General features: G+C 42.4%; 1 protein-coding gene across 4 annotated transcripts in view; it reads right to left on the minus strand.

Annotated features, from left to right (window-relative positions):
• The window catches only part of ATP9B (ATPase phospholipid transporting 9B), a 214,919-nt gene that overhangs the window by 54,084 nt on the left and 137,088 nt on the right, over window positions 1–23,747 (minus strand). For all 4 annotated transcript variants that reach the window (XM_012788899.3, XM_012788897.2, XM_075993786.1 and 1 more), the window contains one exon: window positions 15,098–15,240. In XM_012788899.3, the coding sequence (XP_012644353.1) occupies window positions 15,098–15,240 (143 nt within the window). The remainder of the gene's footprint in view (window positions 1–15,097; window positions 15,241–23,747) is intronic.

Genomic DNA, 23,747 nt, shown 5'->3' on the forward strand with positions numbered 1-23,747 from the left:
ATGTAGCCCCTTTATATGCTATGCCCTGTATACCTGAACAAACGGCTCCCAAGTTTCATAAAGGCCAATCAAAACTACATGAGAAGTAGCTTAAACTTTTTCATTATGTATCACTAAATAAATTAGAATTAACTTAAAATACTAGGTTACATTAAATAATTTAGTTAGCAACATTTCAGCTTCCAAACAACATAATGAAGTTTGATAAATGCTTTGTGTATCAAAGATCTGAGATGAAAAATGACGGCCTACTACCATCTACAGTCAAAAGGTATTTGTATTAGAATAAATACAAAGTTTACCTCTATTATGTGTGCCTAAATAAGTTTTCTGAAAAACTATTTAATAAATGTACTATTTAAATTAAAAATATGTTACATCCTCAGATTGACAGAATTGAAGAATTTCCTTTAGACTTTCCTCTGGTGAACACTGGGCATGAAGCATGGTCAGCTGTGGCAGAGCGTGATAACCGGGCATAAATTCCATTGCAGCTTGCAAACAGGACCATGACTAACACTTTTTAACCTAAGTTTCTACTATAAACAATTTTATATGTAAAGTCAAAGAAATATTATAACAAACACCAGTATAGCTCCTACCAAGAATAGAGGGTTTTTTTTTGGTTTTTGGAATGCAAGTACCAAAAGACCCTTAAATAAGTAACATTTCCTTTTCTCCCCATGCCTCACTCTGGGAATGTTTCCCAGGCTGCTGCGGCGGGCACGGGGAGCAGGCGAGGTGTGAGCGCACTCATGTGTGATGCCAAAGTGCTGCCGCAGACCTTCCCCACAAAGGTGCTTCTGTCCTCATCACACGACGTGTGACCCATACCCTCAGCCGTCCCTCGCCTCAACAGCTTGCAGTTCTCTGGCCAGCAGCATCCACCAGGACACCTGCATGGGCCCGTGTGGGCTCCCAACTCATGCAGGGACCCTGACCAAGAAGGGCAAGACCCTCCTGACTGTGAAAAGCCACCAAAGTGGGTGGCACCGATTCCACGAGACACAGGTGGCATGCCTGATGTGGTAAGCCCTGAAATAAAAGGGAGCTGCTCTTGTGGCAACCACCACCACCAGCAGTATCAGCATGGCCCTTTCTTCGCTTTGCGTATTCAACCCGTTCTCACAGCTTCCCGGTCCTGGGGACGGCCAAACCCCTGACATCCGTCTGGAGCACCTCAGGTCTGTCCTCTTCACCTCTCATCTTGATTTGCAGCCTCTTCCATGGTTTTCTGAACTCCAGGTCTAATATTCCTTAACCTACTTTCCCACTGGACCTATCTTCTGACCGTAAAAATCTCTTCATTTTACTCCCTTGCTTTTCAAAACCATTAGTGACTCACCATCAAGACCAAGCTTAAACATAAATTACTCGGAATGAAAAACAGGGCTTCTCACGATCTGCTGGAGGCTCCCGGCTGCCCATCCTCAATGCCAGCCAGCCTCCCAGAGACACCAGCTCCCAGGTTCCCACAGATTTTGAATAAATTGGCAATCCGGCCGGGCGCCGTGGCTCACACCTGTAATCTTAGCACTCTGGGAGGCTGAGGTGGAAGGATCCCTTGAGGCCAGGAGTTCAAGACCAGCCTGAGCAACATAGTCAGACCCTTCTCTACTAAAAACAGAAAAATTTGCTGGGTGTGCTAGTGGTGCCTGTAGTTGCAGCTAATAGGAGGCTGAGACAGGAGGATCACTTGAGCCCAAGAGTTTGAGCTATTCCCCAGCCTGTGTTAGTGACATCATTTCATTTAAAAAAAAAAAAAAGGCAATTCCTGTTTCGTGTGGCAAAAACTCATTAAATAAGGCATCCCAGCATGCTGGGCTTGAGCAGATAAAGCTGGGTTTAGACCCTGCCTGGGACTGTGGGCTGTGAGTCTTCACTGAGTTTCTGTGATTATGCAAACACCTCCTCCCTTGCACAGGTGCTGGGAAGAATAAGTAAGAAAACGTATGAAGTGCCACAATAATATACCAAGTGACATTGTATCCATCTCTCCATTGTACAGATACATTGTTTGTAAGACACAAACAAGAGTTAGGGATTCTCTTGTGAAGAACTGTATGGCATGAGGCAAGACATGTAGGAAACACTCCTGCTTTGAGAGGCAGGGAAGGCAGGTACAGGGCAGCAACAGGTGCCTGCACGAGCCAGGCAGAGCCGCTCCCACAGCCGGCACCAGGCTGGGGCTAGAGGAATTCCCATGGACTTACAAGGGGGTGGCCATGAAGTGGTAGCCATGAGGGGGAGAGCCTGTATCACCTCAGGAGGACACTGTGAGGTGGGGAGAGCCTGTGTCATGACAGGAGGACACTGTGATGTGAGGAGAGCCTGTGTCACCTCAGGAGGACACCATGAGGTGAGGAGAGCCTGTGTCACTTCAGGGGGTCACTCTGAGGGGGAGAGCCTATGTCACCTCAGGAGGAGATTGTGAGGTGGGGAGAGCCTGTGTCAACTCAGTCACTGTGAGGTAAGGAGAGCCGGTGTCACCTCAGGAGGACACTGTGAGGTGTGGAGAGCCTGTGTCAGCCCAGGAGGACACTGTGATGGGGAGAGGCTGTGTCACCTCTGGAGGACACTGTGAGGTGAGGAGAGCCTGTCAGGAGGAAACAGTGAGGTGGGAAGAGCCTGTGTCACCTCAGGAGGACACTGTGAGATTAGGAGACCCTATGTCACCTCAGAAGGACACTGTGATGTGAGGAAAGCCTGCATCACCCCAGGAAGACACTGTGAGGTGAGGAGACCTATGTCACCTCAGGAGGACACTGTGAAGTGGGGAAAGCCTGTGTCATGACATGAGGACACTGTGAGGTAAGGAGAGCCTGTGTCACCACAGGAGGACACTGTGACTGGGAGAGCCTGTGTCACCTCAGGAGGACACTGAGGTGAGGAGAGCCTGTGTCACCTCAGGAGGACACTGTGAGGTGGGGAGAGCCTGTGGGGCAACCTCATTCTGGTGGGTCCCCCACATGGTGGTGTTGTGCCTGGAGCACTATTTTTGGGGTGTAGTGGTGGGGTCACATGTGGAGGAAGGGAGCATTAGAAAGGTCTAAGTGAGGAATGATGCAGCAGTAGGGGTCAAGGCAGAAACAAGAGGCAAATTCAGGAACTCTTACAAGTCTGAGGAGGAGAACCCTGGACTTCAGTACTGCATGGGGCTCTGAATCTGAGGCGTCTGAGAGCAGGCCTGGAGGTGTTTCTGCCAGGTGCCTGGCCAACATGGGAAATAGGAAGTGAGGATGCAGGTAGGCTTGGGGGCAGGAAGACAGAGATGAGAGTTTGGTTTAGGAAAGGATGAATCTGCAGTGGCTGTGGGACAGACATGTAGAGGAAAAATTGTCACTTCTGTGGTCTGGGGCCTGGGAGCAGGGCCCATCCTGGAAGGCTGGGGACACATGTTTGTGGCCGTACCCTCAGCCCTTGGCAAAGCACATCATCCCTGCATGACATATTTTGGAAATTGTGCTTTATTATGCTATATCCATGTGCACATCCCATACTCCCATCCGTATCACAGGACCTAGGTGACTGGAGTGTGGCATTGCAGGGTATAGGGCTCAACAGGAAGCCACCAATACCTTAATGGTATTTATTTTCTAAAACCCAATGAAAAAACTCTCATGGCAATCTACTGAAGTAGGCGGGCAAACACCCACGTTACATGTAAGCAAATAAGGTTAACTTGAGCAAGAATCGACACAGTGTCAGAAAACTGGTGAGACAAGAACTCAGATCTGTTGATTATAAATTGTGTTCTTAAACCATGCCAAGCTGCCTTGATCTGATACTTGCTCACTATTATAATAACTGAATTTATGTGCTGTGCTAACACTGTGGCAGAAGCTAAAAGCTTGATCCAAAAGGATTAGATTCAGTTAAGGTCACAAGGCATGCTGGAAAAAAGGGATTAATCACTTCTAGAAAGATCTTTTTGGGCTATGTCTGATATATGTTATTTTATACATTTCAATAGGTTTTAAAATTGTCAAGAAAAATAACTGTAACATTCAAGTTCTTTACATTAAAATAAATGTGAACAATATGGTATTCATCATTCCACAGCTGAAACTGGCAGCAAAAAAACCTACTAAGACAGGGATGAATAAAAACAAAATCTACCCAAAACCTAGTCAGGGAAGCAGGAAAGAGTTTGAGTTGAGTGACATTGTACTTTTGGGAAACTTGTTACCAGAATTAGTGCTTGGGCATGTACCAATGTAACTGTCACTTTTATTACACAGCGTGTGTGTCCCAGAGAGGGAGCAGTACTCTTGGCCGGGGCCCATCTCCCCAGAACACGTTCTCTCACCAACCCAGCGAGGGCAGGGGCCTGATCTTCCATCTGGAGCATTCTATAATTTGACATTTAGCTCTAAAAATCAGCACACTTACAGTAAATTCTGTACCAGCCATTTCCACATATATTACCACCTCCCAGCCCCCACAGAAGCACAGCCTGGTTGGGGCACCGCGTCCGGGACCGGGACCAGGCCCAGGCCCAGGCCCAGGCCCAGGCTCAGGCAGGGTGCGCACATGCTGTACAGCACAGCTCGTGCTGCAGCTGGGATCTGGCAGGGGACCATGTCTGTGCTTGGGTATGTGAAATGCTAGACATTCATGATGTAATTATAGTTCTCTAGTTTAAAAAATAACAACTACCAGAGATATCAATGTAATGATGGTAAATAGTCAGGTCAACGTGCTTTCATGTGGCACACATTATACTGAAAAGAAATGTGACTATTTTCCCTCTAGTCAAAACTTTTACCGAAGACCTCTGTCATATTGCCAATCTAAGAACAGTTTTTTGTTTTTATTGTTTCTCTTTTTATTTTGAAATACTTACAGATTCACAGTTACACTGGTAGTACAGAGAGGTCCCTTGTACCTTCCCCAGTGTCCCCCAGTGCAATATCAAACCAGAACAGTGGCTTTGGCACAATGTGTGCGTATGGTTCTCTGTCATTTTTCCACATGACATCTGTGTAACCACTGCTGCAACCAGGATCAGAACCACTGGGTCAGCACAGAGAGCTCCCTGTGCCGTCCTGGTGGTCACGTCCACTCTCAGCCCGCCATCCTGACCTTGGCAACCACTAATCATGACTCCATTCCTATAATTTTAATTTCAAGAATTTTATATAACTGAAATCACTCAATATGTGACCTTTCGAAATTGTTTTCTTTTTGCACTAAGTGTAATACCTTTGATATCCATTCAAGTAGTTGCAAGTATCAACAGTTCATTTCTTCTTATTGCTGAGTAGTAGTGTTCCATAGTACAGTAAAGTTTAACTTGTTTAACCACTCACCTATTGAGGGACATTTTTAGTGTTTCCAGTTTTTGGCTGTTACAAATATTGCTGCTAAAACAATCATGTGTAAGTTTTCTTTTGTGGTTGTAAGTTTTTATTTCTCTGGGATAAATGCCCAGGAGTGTGACTGCTTAGATAAGTATATGTTTAGGTTCTTAAGAAACTGCCAAACTATTTTCTAGACGTGCTCCATCTTTTCACATTCCCAGCAGCAGTGTGGGAGAGATCCTGTTTTCTGGCATCCTCACCAGAATTTAATGTTCCTTTTTCATTTCAATGGTTCTGACTGGTGTACATGAGATCTCACTGTGGCTAATGGTGCTGGTCTTTTAACATACTGTCTGTATAACCTCTTTGGTGCAACGCTTGTTCCTGGGTTCTCCAGCCTGTTCCCCTGTGCCTGTGTCCAACACCAACAGTCCCCACTGCAGCTGCTTCTGGGTTCTTCAGCCTGTTCCCCTGTGCCAGTGTCCAACACCAAAGGTCCCTACTGCAGCTGCTTCTGGGTTCTCCAGCCTGTTCCCCTGTGCCTCTGCCCAACAACACACAGTCCCCACCACAGCTGCTATTGGGTTCTCCAGCCTGTTCCCCTGTGCCTGTGTCTAACACCACACAGTATCCACCACAGATGCTTCTGGGTTCTTCAGCCTGTTCCCCTGTGCCTGTGTCTAACACCACACAGTATCCACCACAGATGCTTCTGGGTTCTCCAGCCTGTTCCCCTGTGCCTGTGTCTAACACCACACAGTATCCACCACAGATGCTTCTGGGTTCTCCAGCCTGTTCCCCTGTGCCTGTGTCTAACACCACACAGTATCCACCACAGATGCTTCTGGGTTCTCCAGCCTGTTCCACCGTGCCTGTGTCCAACAACACATAGTCCTTACCACAGCTGCTTCTGGGTTCTCTAGCCTGTTCCCTGTGCCTGTGTCCAACAACACACAGTCCCCACCACAGCTGCTTCTGGGTTCTCCAGCCTGTTCCCCTGTGCCTGTGTCCAACACCAACAGTCCCCACTGCAGCTGCTTCTGGGTTCTCCAGACTGTTCCCCTCTGCCTGTGTCCAACAACACACAGTCCCCACCACAGCTGCTTCTGGGTTCTCCAGCCTGTTCCCCTGTGCCTGTGTCCAACAACACACAGTCCCCAGCGCAGCTGCTTCTGGGTTCTCCAGCCTATTCCCCTGTGCCTGTGTCCAACACACACAGTCCCCACCACAGCTCCTTCTGGGTTCTCCAGACTGTTCCCCTGTGCCTGTGTCCAACAACACACAGTCCCCACCACAGCTGCTTCTGGGTTCTCCAGCCTGTTCCCTGTGCCTGTGTCCAACAACACACAGTCCCCAGCGCAGCTGCTTCTGGGTTCTCCAGCCTGTTCCCCTGTGCCTGTGTCCAACAACACACAGTCCCCAGCGCAGCTGCTTCTGGGTTCTCCAGCCTGTTCCCGTGCCTGTGTCCAACAACACACGGTCCCCAGCGCAGCTCCTTCTGGGTTCTCCAGCCTGTTCCCTGTGCCTGTGTCCAACAACACACAGTCCCCAGCGCAGCTGCTTCTGGGTTCTCCAGCCTGTTCCCTGTGCCTGTGTCCAACAACACACGGTCCCCAGCGCAGCTGCTTCTGGGTTCTCCAGCCTGTTCCCTGTGCCTGTGTCCAACAACACACCGTCCCCAGCGCAGCTGCTTCTGGGTTCTCCAGCCTGTTCCCTGTGCCTGTGTCCAACAACACACCGTCCCCAGCACAGCTGCTTCTGGGTTCTCCAGCCTGTTCCCTGTGCCTGTGTCCAACAACACACAGTCCCCAGCGCAGCTGCTTCTGGGTTCTCCAGCCTGTTCCCCTGTGCCTGTGTCCAACAACACACAGTCCCCAGCGCAGCTGCTTCTGGGTTCTCCAGACTGTTCCCTGTGCCTGTGTCCAACACACACAGTCCCCACCGCAGCTGCTTCTGGGTTCTCCAGCCTGTTCCCCTGTGCCTGTGTCCAACAACACACAGTCCCCACCACAGCTGCTTCTGGGTTCTCCAGCCTGTTCCCTGTGCCTGTGTCCAACAACACACCGTCCCCAGCGCAGCTGCTTCTGGGTTCTCCAGACTGTTCCCTGTGCCTGTGTCCAACACCAACAGTCCCCACCGCAGCTGCTTCTGGGTTCTCCAGCCTGTTCCCCTGTGCCTGTGTCCAACACCAACAGTCCCCACTGCAGCTGCTTCTGGGTTCTCCAGCCTGTTCCCTGTGCCTGTGTCCAACACACACAGTCCCCACCACAGCTGCTTCTGGGTTCTCCAGACTGTTCCCCTGTGCTGGTGTCCAACACCAACAGTCCCCACCGCAGCTGCTTCTGGGTTCTCCAGCCTGTTCCCCTGTGCCTGTGTCCAACACCAACAGTCCCCACTGCAGCTGCTTCTGGGTTCTCCAGCCTGTTCCCTGTGCCTGTGTCCAACACACACAGTCCCCACCACAGCTGCTTCTGGGTTCTCCAGCCTGTTCCCCTCTGCCTGTGTCCAACAACACACAGTCCCCACCACAGCTGCTTCTGGGTTCTCCAGACTGTTCCCCTGTGCCTGTGTCCAACAATACACAGTCCCCACCCCAGCTGCTTCTGGGTTCTCCAGACTGTTCCTCTGTGCTGGTGTCCAACACTAACAGTCCCCACCCCAGCTGCTTCTGGGTTCTCCAGCCTGTTCCACCGTGCCAGTTCATACATTTTACTTTTATTTTTTCCTCAAAATTGAATATATTATCAACTGGATTAGGTTTAATAAATGCACAAATAAAGCTAAATTATGGCTGCTTTAACTCTGTCTAATCACTTCTAAACTTATTTCCATGATTATCCTAACTGTATTTTGAGAACTACATTTAGTAGTAGTGGTAGCAGTACATTAATTTTACCATTTTCCACTTATTTATAAAATAAGGGAAAAAGGAATTGAAATGCATACATGTTGCTGTTACCATAAAGATAATACAGCCAATACTTCAGGGCAGCAAGTGACAAAAAGTGACACAAAGTGATACTCAGCGAGAAGGCTGCGAGTGTCAGCTGACGTGAAAGTGCTGATTCACTCACCCGGAGCAGCACATGTGTGAAGGACACGGCCACAGTGGAACACACCTGTGCACTTGACTGGGAAACTCACAGGCTATAAAAAGTGCTCAAAAGCAAATTATGATAAAGAAACCAAAATCACCTGAGCTGCATAAACATTACACACAGCACACAACCAGGTCATTTGGAGACACTGGCTGTAACTTATTTCTAATATATACTTTACCAAAACTACGTAAACGACATTGAGATGATATGAGCAAGATTTTGTAGGAACTCAGAGCAACGGCATACATTTGAATGCTTTAGTGCCTTTTCTAGACACTGTTCTCCCCATTACTAAGTATTTTAAAAAGCGACGCTGGGAGGTGAACTGCTCATTCGGGTGAAACGGTTACGCGAGAGACAGCCACAGGTGCCCGTGGCGAGTGCTGACGCCCAGCCCTGCTCCAGGCTCAGCGCCAAAGCCTTCCGTTCTACACGTTACTGTAGCTTTGTATTAAATTTTGAAATTAGGAACTGTGATTCTTCTAACTTTCTTCATTTCCAAGGTTGTTTTAAGCTATACTGGGAACCCAGCCAGTGTCTCCACATGAATTTTAGGATCAGTCTACCAATTTATGAAAAGAAGGTTGTGGATCGATTTGAGAAGTATTTTTGCCATCTTAACACTATGAAGTATTTTTCTGATGCCTCTGTAAATGGAATTGTTTTATTAATTTTATTTTTTGATAGTTCTTTGTCAGTGTATAGAAATATAATTCATTCTTGTATACTGATCTAGTATCCTACAACCTTACTAAACTCTTTCATTAACAGATTTTTAGGTGACTCCCAGGATTTCCTACACACAAGACCCTGTCGCACATGGATGGTTTCCTGTCTTTCACAGTACAGATTCTTTCTTGATCCTACCTTGTTGCCTTGAACCTTGGATGTTCACAGCAGCATTGCTCATAATAGGCGAAAACTAGAAACAACCCAAATGTCCATCAACTCATGAATGGGCAAATAAATGTGGTACATCCACATTTGGCAACAAGAAGAAACAATGTACTGATATACATACAGCACGAATGAACCTGGAAGACAGTATGCCAAGTACAAGACCCAGACAAAAAGGACCACACACCGTATGACTCATTTATGCACAACATCCATGACAAGCAGGTCTCCAGATACACAAAGTCACTAGGGGTTGCCTAGGGCTACAGGAGAGGGAGGAGAGTGATGGGTTGTGAAAGGTTGCTTTCTGGGGTGACAAGAATGTTTTAAACTTAGATTGTGGTAAGAGTTATGTAATAGTTATGCCAAACGCTAAGAGTGCTACACCCTGACAGTTTGCCATTTGAATCAAATAAATTTGTGATAATAACTCCACATCCTTGCAAATGTCTAAGTTGCTAACAAATCATGTTATGAGCAGTTTGGTTTTGTTATTTTGCCATTTGAATAAATGAATTCACACCTTGGGTTAAAGAAACTGGAATGTTTATTCAGATATCCCTTTAGGTTAGTGGGACATATAATTTCTTCAAATATTAAGATGAATCTTGAAAATATTTTTTAAATTTCAACATTTTTTATTCATAACTTATTGAGACTTTTTAAAACCTCTTGTATAATAGATAATATAGCAAGACTAAATCGTTTATTGAAAGAGTCTGTTATACAAAATTATTTCTACAACTTTTTTGTCTTAATACAAAAAAAATTAAAATTCCCCCAAATTAGAAACTTTGAAAAAGGGAGGCACTAAAGCAATCAGAGTGACGGAGCCATCCATCAAAAAGAGTCACAGCAGACTATGTTATGATGTAATTCTTTTGACAAGAAAACGTCTTTGATAAAAGGTTTGTGATTTCTAGAAAAAAATGCTATAGCTCTTTAATAAAAAAAAAATGGTTTTTTTGGACTATAATGAGCAAAGCAGGCAAAGGGAAAACTAATCTCTAGGTGAGCAGGGAGATGATGCTCTTGGAGTGGACGCAGGGCCCTCCTGACCAGGTGTCCCGGGACTGCAACCTGGCCTCGTGCTCAGCTCTGCCACACTGTACACAGAGCAAGCAATTTTAATACATACACAGAGGTGACTCTGTCTGTAGTTCACAGATATGCAGCGTGCCTATGGTGACAACCTTTCTTGCAAAGATTCTAGTTAAGCAAAGTAATAACCATGAGTGATAAATGGTTATATCAAAACACGAACTTATGTAGATCTTGCAACGAAGGAATGGAAACAAAACTTCTCAAGTGATAAGACCGATCTACCCCAAACTTTAAAGTATGCTTTGGTTTTTAAAAATATTTGACATTATTTAAAGTGAAGTACCTGTTATATTTGCTGTAAATCAGGCTTTCTTGAATAATCATGAGTACCAGTACTGTTTGGATCTGTTCAACTACTGTATCTCAAACGGTCCAAACGTCACCAAAATGTTAATGACAGCACTCATATCCAAGGACACACATTAGTAGGTAGCTATCCCAGTAAGGCTGTTCACGTTTGTTATTACTGAATACCGCAGTTACTATCATGCAGAAGAGACTACATTTGCCCTTTGTTTTAATGGATATGAAAAAAATTTCTAAATCTTACCTGTGAAATCTGCAAACCTTGTATGTACTCACGAGGCCACCTGTCCTGCTTTGCTGCCCTTACAAACCATGGAAACAGCCCTTCTCCTTCACAACAACGCTGTCCTGTGAAACTTACATGTGATCCAAGTCGGAACAACATGGCATTTTGGGTAAGGATGCTATAATTAAAATGTGAGTCCCAAAAAACCTGTTGTTTTAGTGGGTGTTTTTAGTAATGGCTTTGTTCTACATGAAGATAAAACTCCTAACAAAGGAATTAATGTACTGCTTTAATAGGCTGCACCCTAAGTTTTAAAATTTATGAGTTCTCTGCAGCATTGTTCTTTAAACAATGGCATTGTCAAATGCAACCAGTGAGAAGATTAAAGTTCTCCCAGCAGATTAAGTACAAATTATCTGTCCTCCTGTTTCAGCATCATTTGTTCATTTATCACATAACGTCTAGTATTTCTGGTCAGTGTCAATATGCTCTGCATCCTTGCAGTTAACAGATGTCTGCTCTTGTCGAATGAATTACTTTATGTTTCACGCACTGGTGGCCGCAGATGTGTCACTATAGCAACATCATTAATTTCAGATCTTACCGGAAACGTGCACTCCAATCAAACCTAATTATACCACATTGCTTTCTTGTCCACAAGAAGGAAAGTATAATGCAATTATTGGGATACTTCATTTTCTATTCTGCTGCAGCAAATGAGAGCGCCACTGAGACAGACGCTTCTGTCAAAAAGCTTACAGACAAGGCACAAACCCAATCTGCAATCACACGAAGGACCCCTTACAATTATGTCAACAACATGAGGCTCCTTAGACTGTTGCACATTCTTAATCATTTTAGCTGAAACTCAGAGCACTGAGAAGATGTTTGCAAATTGCCTTCCGCTCCTACACTCTACCTGGTACTGAAAATCCAAATTCTTGAAGCTAACAAGAACCATCCACTTTAGGGAACCTCTGCTATGACCGAGGCCACCAAGGTGACCGTGAGAGCCTGACCAACTTCTAATTTACAGACTGAGGGAAGAATGAAGAGCAGAATTTATATGACTAAACTAAGGGAGACAAAATAGAAAGGACTTAATTATTTAAGTTTCTGGAATAAAATCCCCAGGTAGGAGTGAACACACGCACTGGTTTTGTGAGGATGCTAAAGGCCTCGCAAAAGCAGGAGTGCCAGACCAGTTGTTTTCGCACTTGGCCGTGATTTGAATGTCCATTTCGCCTGGCTGTGTAGCCTACAGCTAAGTGACAAACCACCATGAAATTCTATTGGCTGACAAGGTGTTTATGCTTCTCAGGGGATTAAAGGACTACGATCACACATACAGGGCAGACAGGATGCAACTCAGGGTCTCACCGTAGAGCCTACTTTCTTTCCACCTGACTATGTGAAATACATGAACCTCGAGGCCTGCCTCGGGATGCTGCGGTTCAGCTCCAGACCATGCAAGAAAGCCATCATCGCAAGAAAGCCATCATCGCGAGAAAGCCATCATCGCGAGAAAGCCATCATCGCAAGAAAGCTATCATCGCAAGAAAGCCATCATCACAAGAAAGCAAGTCATGGGAACTTTTTGGTCTCCCAGTGTCAAGGGTTATAACCATGTTCCCAGTTATGTTTATACAACACTGCAGTCTATTAAGTGTACAATAGCATTATGTCTAAAAACACAATGTATACACCTTAATTTAAAATTACTTTATTGCTAAAAAATGCTGATATCTGAGGCTTTAGCAAGTCATCTTTTTGCAGATGGTGCTGACTGACCAAGGTGGTGGTTGCTGAAGGCTGGGGTGGCTGTGGCAATTTCTTACAATAACAGTGAAATCTGCCACATCGAATGACTCTTCCTTTCACAGAAGATTTCTCTGTAGCATGCGATGCTGTTTGAGAGCATTTTACCCACAGTAGAATTTCTTTTAAAATCGGAATCAGTCCTCTCAAACCCTGCTGCTGCTTTACCAACTAAGTTGATAAAATATTCTAAATCCTTTGTTGTCATTTCAACAGTGTTCACAGCATCTTCACCAGGAGCAGATTCCATCTCAAGAAACCACTTTCTTTGCTCATCCATAAGAAGCAACTGCTCACCCATTCAAGTTTTATCCGGAGATTGCAGCAATTCAGTCACTTCAGGCTCCGCTCCTAATTCTAGTCCTCTTGCTGTTTCCACCACATCTGCAGTGACTTCCTCCACTGAAGTCATGAAGCCCTCGAAGTCATCCATGAGGACTGGAATCAACTTCTTCCAAACTCCTGTGAATGTTGGCATTTTGACCTTCTCTCATGAATCAATGGTGAGTCCTTTCCAGAACGTTTTCGATTTACTTTGCCCAGATCCATTGAAGGAATCACTGTCTATGGCAGCTCTAGCCTTATGAAATGTATTTCTTAAACAGTAAGACCTGAAAGTCGAAATTACTCTTTGATCCGTGGGCTGCAGGATGGGTGCTGTGTCAGCAGACATGAAAACAATAATCTCCTTGTACATCTCCATCAGAGCTCTGGGGTGACCAGGTGCACCATCAAGGAGCAGGAATATTTTTAAAGGACTCTTTTTTTTCTTAGCAGTAGGTCTCAACAGTGGGCTTAAAATATTCAGCAAACCATGCTGCAAACAGATGGGCTGACAACCAGGTTTTGTTGTTCCATTTCTAGAGCACAGGCAGAATAGATTTATTGTAGTTCTGCTGGGCCCTAGGATTTTTAAAATGGTGAATAAGCATTGGCTTCAACTGAAAGTCGCCAATTGCATTAGCTCCTAACAAGAGAGTCTGCCTGGCCTTGGAAGCTCTGAATCCAGGCATTGACTTCTCCTCTCCAGCTATGACAGTCCTAGATGGCATCTTCTTCCAAGATGAGGCTGTTTCATCTACATTGAAAATCTGTTGTTTACTGTAGCCCCCTGCGTCAATGATCTCAGTTGGATCTTTTGGATAACTTGCTGCAGCTGCTACACATCAGCACCTGAACTGCACCTTGAACTCCATGTTACGGAGATGGCTCTTTCCTAAAACCTCATGAACCAACCTCTGCTAAAATCCTGGGTCAGGGGTCATCTGTGTGTCCTTTGTGTAAGGACTAGAGCTGCTGTGAATAGGAACTTTACTCTTCAATCTGTTCCCCATGTACACATAAGGGGGCTACTTTGTACTTTAATCTACAACTTGCCACTCCACTGATTTCTTAGTGGTCACAAAGATGATGTCCTTGTTGATTCTTACAACTGCAATATTTGTTTCTTGCTTTAGTTTTCTTTTTTTCATGCTTTAGTTTTATATTTTATTTCTATTTCTTGTCTTACTGTAATGGCTGCAGCTTCCATAATATTAAATAACAGTGTTGTCAGCTGATTTCTCTGTCTTCTTCCTGACTACAGTAAGAATTTTTCTAATATTTAATTGTTAAAAATGATGTTGAATTTTGTTTGAGACATATTTTCTTTATCATGTTATATAAGTATTCTTTTATTTCTTGTTCACTAAGAATTACTCAGAATTTAAACCATAAATCAATAAATCAGGGATGAGTTTTTACCCCCAGATATAGCTTTTATTATAGTACTAGATTCAATTTGTCTTTTTTTTTTTTTAAATATGTTATGGATTGATATGAGTTCTCTGATTTAAAAAAGGAAAAAAATGCAATAAGGACAGATAGAAATTTGGGCATAGACCTTCAGGGTGGGGTAAACAGTTTGTAGTAAAGCTCTTTAGGAGAATGTGATTATTAAATACTAAATTCATACATCTTATTGTCATTTTCTTCTAATAGCTCACAAATATTCTATAATAAACAAACATAAAAGTTTTGCTCTTAACCTACTAGAAGTGCTATAAACGCAGTTAAAAAAAACTATAAGATTGTAAAAAGTTTAAAATATAGAAATATTATCACTTAAAGCTCCAAAAATTTAACTTTTGATAATTCTTATGATACTGTGTAAACTAGAAGATGGAGTTGTAAGAAATTTTCAAGAGCAGAGTTTTCCAGACTCTTAGAATTCAATATTCTAACACACACATACACACACACACACACACACACACACACACACACACACACACAAACATATAGAAACATACCAGGATCATTTCTGATTGATTACTTGGTCCCTTCAAAGGTGAACACAGTACCTGTTTTGTCTGTCAGTAAATACACCAGGCGCCCCAGTTCCTCTGGTATGGTGCTGGTCCGGACAACTGTGCCAGGAATATTCTCATCTTTCATAATCATCCATCCATATGCTGCTTTGCCCATGTCCAAGTTCACACGCAAACTGCCAAATGAAACCCACTGCAGTCATTACTGTGATCCAGACCTGGGCAGTAAGTTCACTCGTGGTTTCCACGTAAATGTATTTATTTATAAACATTATCTTTAATTTTATATGGAAATAGATAACATTGGATTTTAGACTTTGAAATCAATGAATTTGATAACATTTAAGTCAACAAACATTTTTACACCCCAGATAATGTTTGCAGGTGATAGAAAAAGGGGTAAGTTGCTTTCTGTCCTTCAACACCATTCACAATGCTCGACGGAACAGAAAACGAGACTGCCATGAGCGCACACGCAGGGACACAGCACACGGGGCTCCAGGGAGACGTGCACACTTAGGGAAACCGGGCGGGGTCTTCCTGAGAATGAACATGTGAAATGGGCTTAAGGCTTATTTTCTCATCTTACAACTGTTAACCGAAAGTCTCTTGTGTTTCAAGTGCTAAACTAGAAAACAGAAAAACAAACAGGATATATTATCATAAATAAGAAGGTTTCTGATACTATGCATTGAACTTTTTAGTGCTTTTTAAATTTCCATAATTTAAGCCTGCATAGTTAAAATGAAATTTAAAACACATATAATGGGTCATCTTATCGGGACAATTCTGCCACAGTCTCACGTGAAAGCACGGGACTGGAACACACAGCCTCCGGGGTGCCTCTGAGGCCAAGCAGTGACACAGGAACAAACACAGAAACCTCACCACCTTGGGAGGGGCTCAGCTCTTTGCATACAGCAACTCAAAAATGTTCGGCTGTGTCAAATTTAATTCTATCAACAAAGCACACAGGATATACTAAAGCTATGGAGTGAAACTGATAATTTTCAACCAATTTTGACCTACCAAAATAGCAATTCATATGCTTTGACCTATTAGTAAGTACACACTTGAAAAATAATCTTTAGGAATCACAATCAGTTCAGAAAGTCTATAGGTAAGTTAAACAAAATGAAATAATGTGTCCATAAAGTCCACATCTTAAAGATTACATGAACTATGCTAGTCAGAAAGAAAATCTTTAACCATTATGCGACTTTTTAAACAAACACGCACCTAACCATCTTTTGGCTGTTTATAATCCTGTTAGAACAGGGAAAGGAATCCATGGAGAACAAGGCCCCTGAATGAAGAGGATGCTCCCAGCAGGGACACAGCTCCTCAGAGCGTCCTGCTGAGGCCGTGCTGGCTGCAGCCAGAGCCACCAGGCCTGCAGGTTGCCTCCAGGGGCTTCCTATGGACAACCAGGGTTGCAAGGAGACCTCCTCCTGTCATAGCCAAGGTGGAGAGGGAATGAGCCACTGTGGGTAGGCACCCAGAGGAGTACCTGACAGGCAAGAAAGGTGCATGAAACATTTGGGACATTCCTGCAAAAGGTTACTAAATAGCAATGTGTTACGGATGAGTGGGAGGTTTGAAAAAGGAAAAGAAAAGACATTTACATAGAATCTTCTTTGATTTGGGCTATGGAGAAAGAGTCTTTATGAATCAGAAAAATGAAGTGAAAGTCACGGGCTGCTCAGCTGAGATTCGGCAAAAGCTGGGAGAGACGGAGGCAGGCAAGGTGGCAGCGAGTGTCACAGTGCACAGTGTAGGACGGCGTGTTTTGAAGGGGGTCTGACATCCTGGTAAACTCTCACAGCTCTCGTTCTTTGGCTCAGAGATCTGTACTTTGGAAAAACATGACCTTTTGTCTGCCTTGGGTTCCTTCACATTTTGGTTGAATTATTGTGGAAAATGTCAGCCTATCTTGGCTACTGTAATGCAAATGGATTTCTGTCCTTGCTAGGCAGGAGTCTCCAGAGCACTTAGTTTGCCCTGGGCTCAAGGCAGTGAAACCAAAGGAGCATCTTCAAGATGCTGTTCTCGTCAAATCATGAATGATTTCAGTGTAATAAAATAATTTCTTTTATTATAGACTTGTAAGAAGTTGTTGTTTCATGGAATATGACAAATAAATGCGACAAATATTTTAAGCTGAATACAAATATCCTTTGAAGATTGTATAAAGCAGCAGCTACTCATGAAAACCAGGAAAGAGACCACGTTCAGAGTGATAAAAGTAAGTAGAACTACTACAGAAAGCAAGTTTACAATTTAATAGTGAATATCCACTGAATAAATTGTGACGATAATACTCCACAGGGAGTAGAAGGTCAACATGGACAGTGATTCATGCTGTACACTTGATCAATGTTAATACAGTAGTTCCCTTTTCAACGTTAAATATCTCTAAGATGCTCAAACTTCAAACACTAAGTTGGCAGAATAATTATCATCACTCTATCTCATTTTCTTTTTGGCAACATTCTAATTTTATAGAGTTTTGAAGCTTAGATCCCCCCAACCATAAGGCATTATGCTATGAGATGATTTGTGACCCTCCCACTATAGACACTGAGCATACTATTTAGACAAGAATACCAGAAATAGATTATAAAGTAATAGATACCAGATACATTTTCAGCTCATTATATTGCTAATTTAGCAACTGTGAAATCGTTACTAAGAGACCTATTCCAGATAAGTGGAAAAATTGTTTGTAATATCAAATGGATAACTGAACCAGGAGGTAATTATGACATTTACTGTCATGTAATAAGAAAAATGAAATAAGTTATCTTAAATAAATAGTGTTCAGGAATGTCATGAATAGGAACCTGTATGAATCTGCTTTATGCTTCAGGAAGAAGATATGAGGTAAAGTTCAGAATATAAGATTCTCTTACTAATGGCTCCTTGTTGAACAAACAATCTACACCTTCTGCTAGACCAGTGTCTGAGGAGGTAACCTGGACTTTGAATAACTCTCAAGTATATTTTCCTAAAATATACAACGTGATCTCATTTGGGCCCACTGTGCTACCTTTAAGCTTTAATTTGTTACAATTAAACCTGCAGCAGTATAGAAGCCAGGTGGACCCAGTCCCCTCAGGGAATGAATCTACCTGAAATAATTCACGTGCATTCCACCCTGAGTGAGACTTATTTTTAGACTCTAAACCGAGCAAAAGAAAATAGAAGTCATTTTAATCAGAAGTTTTATCAGAAGTAATTAAAACCATTTCCTGTAAACTATAAGTCTGAGAGGCCATTTTACCTGAATTTCTCCCAACATTTTAAATTCTGTGGTATCTTTCAATTTTTCATGACACATCATGGACACAGACGATGGCACCAAAATATTTTCATCAGTGGAATCCACCCAGCACCACCCATGGTGAAGACAATACTCGAGCCTCCAGGTCCAGCTCAGACCTGTCCCTGGGCTTCAGACTGACACATCCCTACTGCCCGTGAGACATCTCACCTAGACTCAGCAGACACCTTTATATGAATACATACACCAAGGAGGTCAACTTTCCTACTTTCTCCCCTTCCTGTGCCAAACAAAATAGAAACAAACACCTGTCCTCTTTCTCAGCGAGGAGGGACATCTCCATCCCACCCACCAACACAGGCAACAGCAGGATCCCCTCCAATCCCCCTTCCTCCCACTGTCTAATCCAAACCATCATGAGCTCCGGCCAACTCAGCCTCCTAAATCCTGCCTTCCAAGCTTCACAGAAGGAAGCGTGGGTAAGTGCACTTCACAAGTGTGATGCCTGGTATAGCTTGTACCAGAGTTCCTAATTCTCAGACTTGCGGGTTCATGAGCTTAGACTAGTGACAGATTCAGATTTGATCTTTCTGAGCCGCAGTAATAACAGGTCGAGAATGCCACGTACTGGCAAGGTCACTGCAGGAGTAGCAATGACACAGAACAGGAGGTGACAGAGTGGCAGTAGGCAGGCAGGTGGTGAGAGGGAGGGTCACTGGTCTGAACAGCCCGAGGTTTCACATAAAATGCACCCTGAGCCACAGCGGAAAGGACTAGGGGAGGGGAGTGCATCTGTATGGTACCCAAGGGAAGCGTGTTGTCAGCAAGGCCTCCCAGGTACATCACATATGCACGTGTCATATGCGCCCCATCACTGGAATGAGGGCGGAGACAACCCCAACATGTGGGAGTTACATTTGATTTGTACCCAACACGAAAGGTACTAAGGACAAACACAACGCAGTCTCAGGTTCTAAGACACAGGAAATCTAGTAAGGTATAAAGAGTAGTTTAAATTGGTATAAGCAAAATTCTAAATCATATTGTAAAGTTTCTGAGTGAAAACAATAAAAAATACTGTGTAAAATATTTTTTTTAATTCTTAAAAGAAACAAAGTACTCACTAGATAGGGAAGAATTTCTTAAGCTAAATCCAAAGGGAAATAAGGAACCCTGAAAGGCAAGTGATTATAAAGTCTCCTCTGCCCTGACACCACCTGCCCATCCCCACACGTTGGAACTTTCTTTGCAATAGTTCACCTGGGCAGGGGCAAAAATAAATACCCAGAACCATCAAAAGGGAGCCAAAAAGAGACACTGCTCCCCACAATAAACTGGAAGGACTACACCGTCAAATAGAGGGAAAACCAGAGCCAGCCAGCCTGCACGTGGAGCTGAAGCCACATTCCGACATCCTGTATGATCCTGCATCTCTGATTCCTGACCGTGGATAAAGATGCTTCGAGGCAGAGGGTCCCCCCGAGCACACGGCAGAAGCAAGTGCACATGTCTTGGGAAAATGTATCTTCATCTTTGTTCTCAAATGATTCCCATAATTAGGTTTTCAAATACAATTACCAAAAACACCTACTATAACAACAAATACCACCACCTAGCAAAACAAGACACTATGATCCAGAGCCAGAAGACCAAGATATAAGAGAAAACAACTGACAAAGGTATCAGATATTATACATATAGATACAGACTATAACACAACTGGATGCATAAGAAAAGTTAGAAAAATATTTGCATGGAATAGGGAACTATAAAAATGAAATAATGTGATATAGAAACGAAACAGAACTTTTAGAAATAAAGATATCAATAATTGATTTTAAGAAATCAATTGGTTTAACAGCTGATTAGACACTGCCAAAGATAGAATTAGTGATTTGGAAGACAGGTCAGTGGGAATGATACAGAATGAAACATGAGGCAAAAAAGGGTAGAAAATACAAAAGTAAGAACAGCAGAAACAAAAGACGCGATGAGGTTACCTACCAAACATTGAACTGATGTCCCCAAAAAAGAGGAGACAGAATGGGAGACAGAGTGGGGAAAAGGCAGCATTTGAAGAGATGATGACTGATTTTCTAGAATGAATAAAAGAAATCTATGTATAGATTTGAGAAGCCCAATGAATCCTAACCATGATATAAAAAGAAAAACTATGCCTAGACACATGACAGTAGGGTGCAGAATACCAACAATGAAGAAAAGATTGAAAGGCTGGAAGGGGCAGAAGGACACAATGAAGTAAAGACTTAAAAGATGACTACTCAGTAGGAATAACAGAAGCCAAAAGAAAGTAAAAGAAATGTGACAACCTAGAATTCTAAACCAAATGAAATTACTTTTCAAGAAAGAAGGTCAAAGGAAAACTGAGAGTTCTCAACAAAGACCAGCACCAAAGAAAATATAAAAAGGACAATCTTCTGACAGAAGGAAAATTATTCCATGTGGAAGGTCTGTGATGGAAGAAGAAATGAGGATCAAAAACACAGATACCCCAAATGATAGAAAGCCTATATCTTTGAGGTTTAAGAATAACTAGGGTTTTCTTTGGGGATTAAGACTAACTGGAATTAAAATAAGTGACCAAAATGTCAAACATCCAGAAGGGATCAGTTAAGTTAAACACTTCTAAGGTAACATGTAAAGAAACTGACTTGAGAATCTGGTAAGTCAAGAATGCTTTTAGTTTCCAGTGTAACTACTAAAAGAACAAAAACAGCTTATAAAACAACTCTTAAACTACTGGAGAAAAAAATGGAACTATAAAAAATAATACATAAAATAGCAAGAAAGGAGATAAATAGTGGATAGGTAAGTGGTATTAAAACCACAAAATAGGCCGGGCGCTGTGGCTCACGCCTGTAATCCTAGCTCTTGGGAGGCCGAGGCGGGCGGATTGCTCAAGGTCAGGAGTTCAAAACCAGCCTGAGCGAGACCCCGTCTCTACTATAAATAGAAAGAAATTAATTGGCCAACTGATATATATATAAAAAAAATTAGCCGGGCATGGTGGCGCATGCCTGTAGTCCCAGCTACTCGGGAGGCTGAGGCAGAAGGATCACTCGAGCCCAGGAGTTTGAGGTTGCTGTGAGCTAGGCTGACGCCGCGGCACTCACTCTAGCCTGGGCAACAAAGTGAGACTCTGTCTCAAAAAAAAAAAAAAAAAAAAACCACAAAATAAAACAGATTTAAACTAAAAATATAACAGTACAATAGCTATATATGTACTAAAATACACTAGTCAAAAATTATCAGAGTAGATAAAAATTAATGACAAGACGGCATGCTAATACAAGATGTATGCTAATTACATGAGACATAAAATAAATATACAGAGAAGTTGAAAGTAAAAGATGGAAAAAGATATGCTAAGCAAATTAAAGACAGCTGGTACTGCTGCATTAATGCAAAACAAAGTAGAATTTAATGCAAAAAGCTTTAGTAGAGATAAAGAAAGTCACTTTATAATGAGAAAATGCTTAATTCACCAAGAATAGATAACAACTTAAATTTGTATGCATCTAATACCAAAGTCACAAAATATGTAATACCAAAAATGGACAGAAATCCAAGGAAAAACAGACAAATTCACAATACATATGAGAGATTTTAAAACCTCTTAGCAAATGTAAAAAGGCAGGGGAAGACCAGTAGCAGTAGTGAGGAACTGAACACCAAGATTAACAATCTGACCTGACCAAACACAGGGTCACTGCGACCAACAACTCAGAATCCAAGTTGTTTCGAACCAAACACAAAATGTTCCTAAAAACTTGACTAAATATTAGGTTAGCCTCAACACATTTCATGGATCTAAAATAAAAAAGGTACAGTCTCTGAAAAAAATGCAATTAAACTAAAAATGAACAAAGAAATAATTACAAAATATTCAACTATGCTTGTAGATTAAGAAGTAACTTTGTAATAATCTTGGGTCAAAGAAGAAATCACAGTGGAAATTAAAATATTCTGTATTTGACTATAACAAAAATACATATGAAAACTTTTAAGTTATAACCAAACTAATACTTATAGGAAAATTTACTGCCTCAAACACTTCTATTTCAAAAGGAAGGGGGGAGGGGGAAGCTAAAAACTAATCAATTAAGCATCTATCTAAAGATATATTTAAATAAACCAAAGAAAGTAGGAGGAGAGAAATCAGGTAAGGAAACATTAATGAAATTGAAAAGTAATGCACAGCATGAAGCCAATGAACACCAGAGTGGATATTTCCATAAAAAATGGAAGTTGGCAAACCTACTTGAAGACTGGTCAAGAGAAAAAGAAAGCAGAAAGGGAAGAAATAACAAGTATCTAGAATGAAAAAGATCAAAATCATAGATCCTATATATGTAAGAAATAATAAGAAAACATTATAAATAAACTTTTGTGAATCAATTTGAAAATTTAAATACAATTGGCAGATTTCTTAAAACTACAACTTTGCAAAACTGACTCAAGGAATTAAAAATTTGAATAGCCCTAGAACTGTTAAAGAAATCAAATCTATTGAAAATCTTTCCACAGTGAAAAGTTCAGGCTCACATGGCCTTCCTGATGTGATAATGTTCAAGGAATAAACAATTCCAATTTTAGGTAAAATATTTAAAAGAAGAAGAAAATGAGAAAAGACTCATCAATGCTTTTATGCGACTAGCATGATCCTGATACGAAAGTCAAAGAGTGGCTGACAGGGAACTAGTGTCTAGAACATATAAATAACTACAAACTGCCCCGAAGACCAGAAAAGACTTAGAAAGTTCACAAAAGAGAAAAATCTAAACAGAGAATATACACTGGCATAATCACTTACTCTCACTACCAATCTGGGAGACGATGAAAGTCCAACGAGGAACCAACTTACACTGAATGTTGCTGAGGATGTGAAATATTCTCTACAGCAATGTTGGAATGGTCAAGTGGTACAACCACACTGGAAAACACTTTGGCATTACTTAGTGAACATGGCAAATGCCACCGCCACGTAATGCCACCCCTAGATATCATTTATTTACCAGGGTGCTTATGTGCAGAACACATTTTCATGAACATCAACAGCAGCACTGCTTATAACAGTAAAAAACCCAGAGACAACCCAAGTCCAACAGCAGCAGAATGCTACAACCAAACTGAAAAACACTCTGGCATTATCTAGTAAACAGTGACCAGGTAAACAGCCCTCAGCATCAGTGCTTTAAAGGAAGGCTCTGTATTTACAAAGGTTCTTGAGTGTTTCTCAACAGGGACACATTTATCACTTTGTCAAACATCTTGCCTCCATAGCCCATGCAGAGGCCTCAGGTGGGGGTGGAAATCTCTCTGACCTGTACTGATAAGACAGTGTTTGGATTATCAACTAGAATTTATACAGCACTTCAA

Source organism: Microcebus murinus, chromosome 17 (assembly GCF_040939455.1).
Source record: "Microcebus murinus isolate Inina chromosome 17, M.murinus_Inina_mat1.0, whole genome shotgun sequence".
Taxonomy (NCBI): Eukaryota; Metazoa; Chordata; class Mammalia; order Primates; family Cheirogaleidae; genus Microcebus; species Microcebus murinus.